General features: G+C 68.2%; 1 protein-coding gene across 1 annotated transcript; it reads right to left on the reverse strand.

The window, feature by feature from the left end:
- Positions 1–36: 36 nt before the first annotated feature.
- Positions 37–3,388, reverse strand: EMIHUDRAFT_448668 (hypothetical protein; the record flags this gene model as incomplete). The annotated part of the gene is made up of 8 exons (XM_005757838.1): positions 37–497; positions 572–675; positions 750–802; positions 932–1,040; positions 1,970–2,037; positions 2,375–3,001; positions 3,083–3,144; positions 3,326–3,388. 8 exons carry the CDS (start codon positions 3,386–3,388, stop codon positions 336–338), a joined length of 1,248 nt encoding a protein of 415 aa, XP_005757895.1. The 3' UTR covers positions 37–335.
- Between the last annotated feature and the right edge of the window lie 58 nt (positions 3,389–3,446).

Genomic DNA, 3,446 nt, shown 5'->3' on the forward strand with positions numbered 1-3,446 from the left:
TGGTGTCCTTTTCAGAGAGATTCGTGATAAAAAGAGTTCGCTACTACTACCACTTGAGTAAACTCGGTCGCTCGGAGGGGTGTACTGCTGGTCCTGCAAGACGGAGCAAGAGAGCCACACATGCGCTGCAAAATCTCACACATGAACCGGAAGACCCCCTTCTTGTACAACCTCGCGCAATAATAACACCGCCACTAGCTAAGCTCGCCTACCCCGTGATAGAGAAAATAGAGCGTCCCTCGTCAGCGTGCAGAGCTCCGGTCGACACAAGAGACATGGCGAATCCGCCACGCCGGGCTCGTTCGGCTGCACGCTCGCCCGCCCACGCGAATCGCTCACGAGGCCAGCAAGCTCGGCCGCCCCACGTCGAAGATGTCGTGGTGCTCGATGGAGAAGCCGCTGTGGCCGCGCACGAGCTCGACCAGCCCGAGGCCGGGCGAGATTGCGATCTCGGGGATCTGCTCGATCGGCGTGCCCGTGAAGTAGCCGAGCAGGACCTGCTCACACCGAACGCCGTGAAGGGGGCGTGGCGCCACGCCCCCGCCGCGCGTTCAGCGGCCGAGCAGCGCGCCCGCGCGACCGCCACGTCGCAGACCACCGCGACGTCGGTCCGCATGCGCTCGAGCGCGAGCACCACCTCGCGGCAGTTGGTCACGAGGTCCATGTACGATTCGCCTATCTCCCGCGCCGTCGGGTGAGCTCGCCGCGATCTCGCCCAACCTCGCCGCGAGGGTCGAGGTGCGACGCGCCCCCCACGCCGGGGTAGCGATAGTGCAGCGGGTCCTTCGCCCGCGCCGCGTACCTGCGGACGTGTCGGGTGGGCGTGTCAGGTGTGGGCGTGTCAGGTTGTTTGGACGTGTCGGGGGTGGATGGCAAGTCGGTGTCGGTGTCGGTGTCGGAGGCGGTGGCGGTGGCGGCGGGACTGTCGCACTCTTCGGGGAAAGAGTGGCGCAGCTTGCCGCCCGGAAGGGACTCGAGCGAGCCGAAGCACAGCTCGTTGAGAGCCTTGAGAGGGAGAGGGATGCTGGCGCTCCAGTCGCCTGTTCACAGCAGCAGGGTGTGAAGAGACGCTGTTCACACCTCCTCGGGATGCTGGCGCTCCAGTCGCCGCGCTCGCCGCGCTCACCGCCGCCGCCGCCGCCGCCGCTCCCGCCGCCGTCGCTCTCGCCGCCTCCGCCGCCGCCACCCCCGCCGCCGCCCTCCCCGCCCTCGCCGCCGCCGCCGCCTTCTGCTGCGCGACGAGGCCACTCCTCGTTGACGTCGCCACCGCCGCCGCCGCCGCAGCGGCCGTAGTGCGGGCTGGCGTGGCCTAGGATTCGGGTACGGGGTTGCAGGGGCAGGGGAAGGGTTGGGGCTGGGTTGGCGGCGCGTGGCCTCCCCCTCCTCCGCCGCCGCCGCCGCAGCGCAGCAGCTCCGCCACCTCGAGGTACCTCCGCAGCGTGCCCGTCAGCACCTGAGCCGTGCCCTAGGGTTAGGGTTAGGGTTAGGGTTAGGGTTAGGGGTTAGCCCGTCAGCACCTGAGCCGTGCCCGACGCGACGCACGGGCGCGAGCGGACCAAGTCGCACGCCGCAGCCGAGAAGAGGCGGCCGCGCGCCTGCCGGGAAGGCTCCGGGTAAACTCCGGGAAGGCTCCGCACGCCCGAAGGAGGGTGCAGTCCGAAGCAGGGGGTGTGGGGCAGGAGATGTCAGAGGAGGGAGTGACTACTTACTCGCGGCCACGCGCCGAGAGGGCGGTGTCGCCGCCGCGGATGCCGGCGGCGTCATTCTCGCTCTCGCCTAAAGGGGATACGCCTCCCCACGCCTCAGCACGTCTCCCCACATCTCCCCACATCTCCCCACATCTCCCCACATCTCCCCACATCTCACCCGCGAGGATGATCGAGATCTTGCGCGGGAAGACGTGGACGGCGTGCAGCAGCGAGACCTACAGGAAGGTTCAGAGAAGGTTCCGAGAGGTTCGCGGGAAGACGGTGGACGGCGTGCAGCAGCGAGACCAGGTGCGACATGAGGAAGGTGTTGCACCCCGAAGCGACCAGCCTGCGCACAACACCGCAGCCGGCGGCTGTGAGCCGGTGCGACACCGAGCGACAGGATCGCCGTCCTCCGCCCGGCGACGGCGGAATCTTGGCTGATTCGCGGCTCCATCGCGGCTCCATCGCGGCTCCATCGCGGCTGCATCTCGGCTACATCGCGGCTCCATCGCGGCTCCATCGCGGCTCCATCGCGGCTCCATCGCGGCTGCATCTCGGCGACATCTCGGCTACATCGCGGCCTCCATCGCGGCTCCATCTCGGCGACATCTCGGCTACATCGCGGCCTCCGCCCCGCGTCGACTGTCTGCACGAAGCGCAGCCGCCCTCCGTTGGTGTCAAACTCGCCCTCGTAGCCCTTCGCCTCGTCCTCGCCGATGGTCTCGTACACCTTCTCATACTCGCGCACGCGCGCGAGGAAGTCGACCAGCGCCCGCTCCGGGTCTTGCTGCGCGTAGTCGCCGTTGCTCAGCTTGAGACGGTACGAGTGGCGCAGAATCTCCTCGTCGTTGCAGATGGACTCGACAAAGACGAGGCGGAGCGGCATCGCGCTGAGCCGCTCCGCCCGCGCGCACCGCTCGATGACGGCGCGCCGCCGCGCGACGGTCGTGTTTGTCGCGTCGAAGATGCCGCACGCGCAGCCCGACCAGGTCTCGTCACACGCGTGTGGCGCCTCGAGCCAAGCTAGCAGGTCATCCAGCGTCTCCATCGCGAGCTGGTCGCGCTGCTGCTTCGCGTCCGAGTTGGAAGGGTCGAAGAAGGACGAGGCGGCGCCGGCGAGACCCTGGTCGCGCCGCCGGCTCCCCGCGTTGAAGAGCTTGACCGGGCAGCCCAGGAAGGTGAAGTAGTGCTCGATCGCCCTCGACGTGTACGACTTGCCCCTCGCGGGAAGTCCGACCATGGCAATGACCACCCGCTCTCCGATCACTGACATGGGGTTGACGGCGTACCGCGACCGCGACGACGGGATCCTCACCAATTGCGTGGGAGAGCTCGGCACGGAGCCGCCACCGCCACCGCCCGAGCCGCCACCGCCACCGCCCGAGCCGGACGAGACGAGCGGCGGCGCGCTGAGCAGGCGCTCCACCTCTCGCATGCGTGACCGCTGAGGGTACTAGATGAAGCCGCGGATGTTGATGTCGGCCTAGTGCTCGGTGGTGGCCCCGGTGGTGCAGGCAGGCCTCTTGTCAGAGAATTCTTGGAGGCCCACCTCCAAGCCCTGATACAACAAAAACACCCATGCCCTCACCGGAAACTCGAGCGAGCCCAAGCAGCGCCGGGACGCTCCTCTCCACCGTGATGCTCCTCGCCATCGTCGTCACCACGACGTGGCTGCGGACGGGCGTCGCCCACGACATCGTGCGCCCGCTCTCCAACGTCGCCGAGATCCCTGCTTCGCCTGCCAGGAGCGGCGTC

The sequence above is a fragment of the Emiliania huxleyi genome, assembly GCF_000372725.1.
Source record: "Emiliania huxleyi CCMP1516 unplaced genomic scaffold EMIHUscaffold_9, whole genome shotgun sequence".
Lineage (NCBI taxonomy): Eukaryota > Haptophyta > Isochrysidales > Noelaerhabdaceae > Emiliania > Emiliania huxleyi.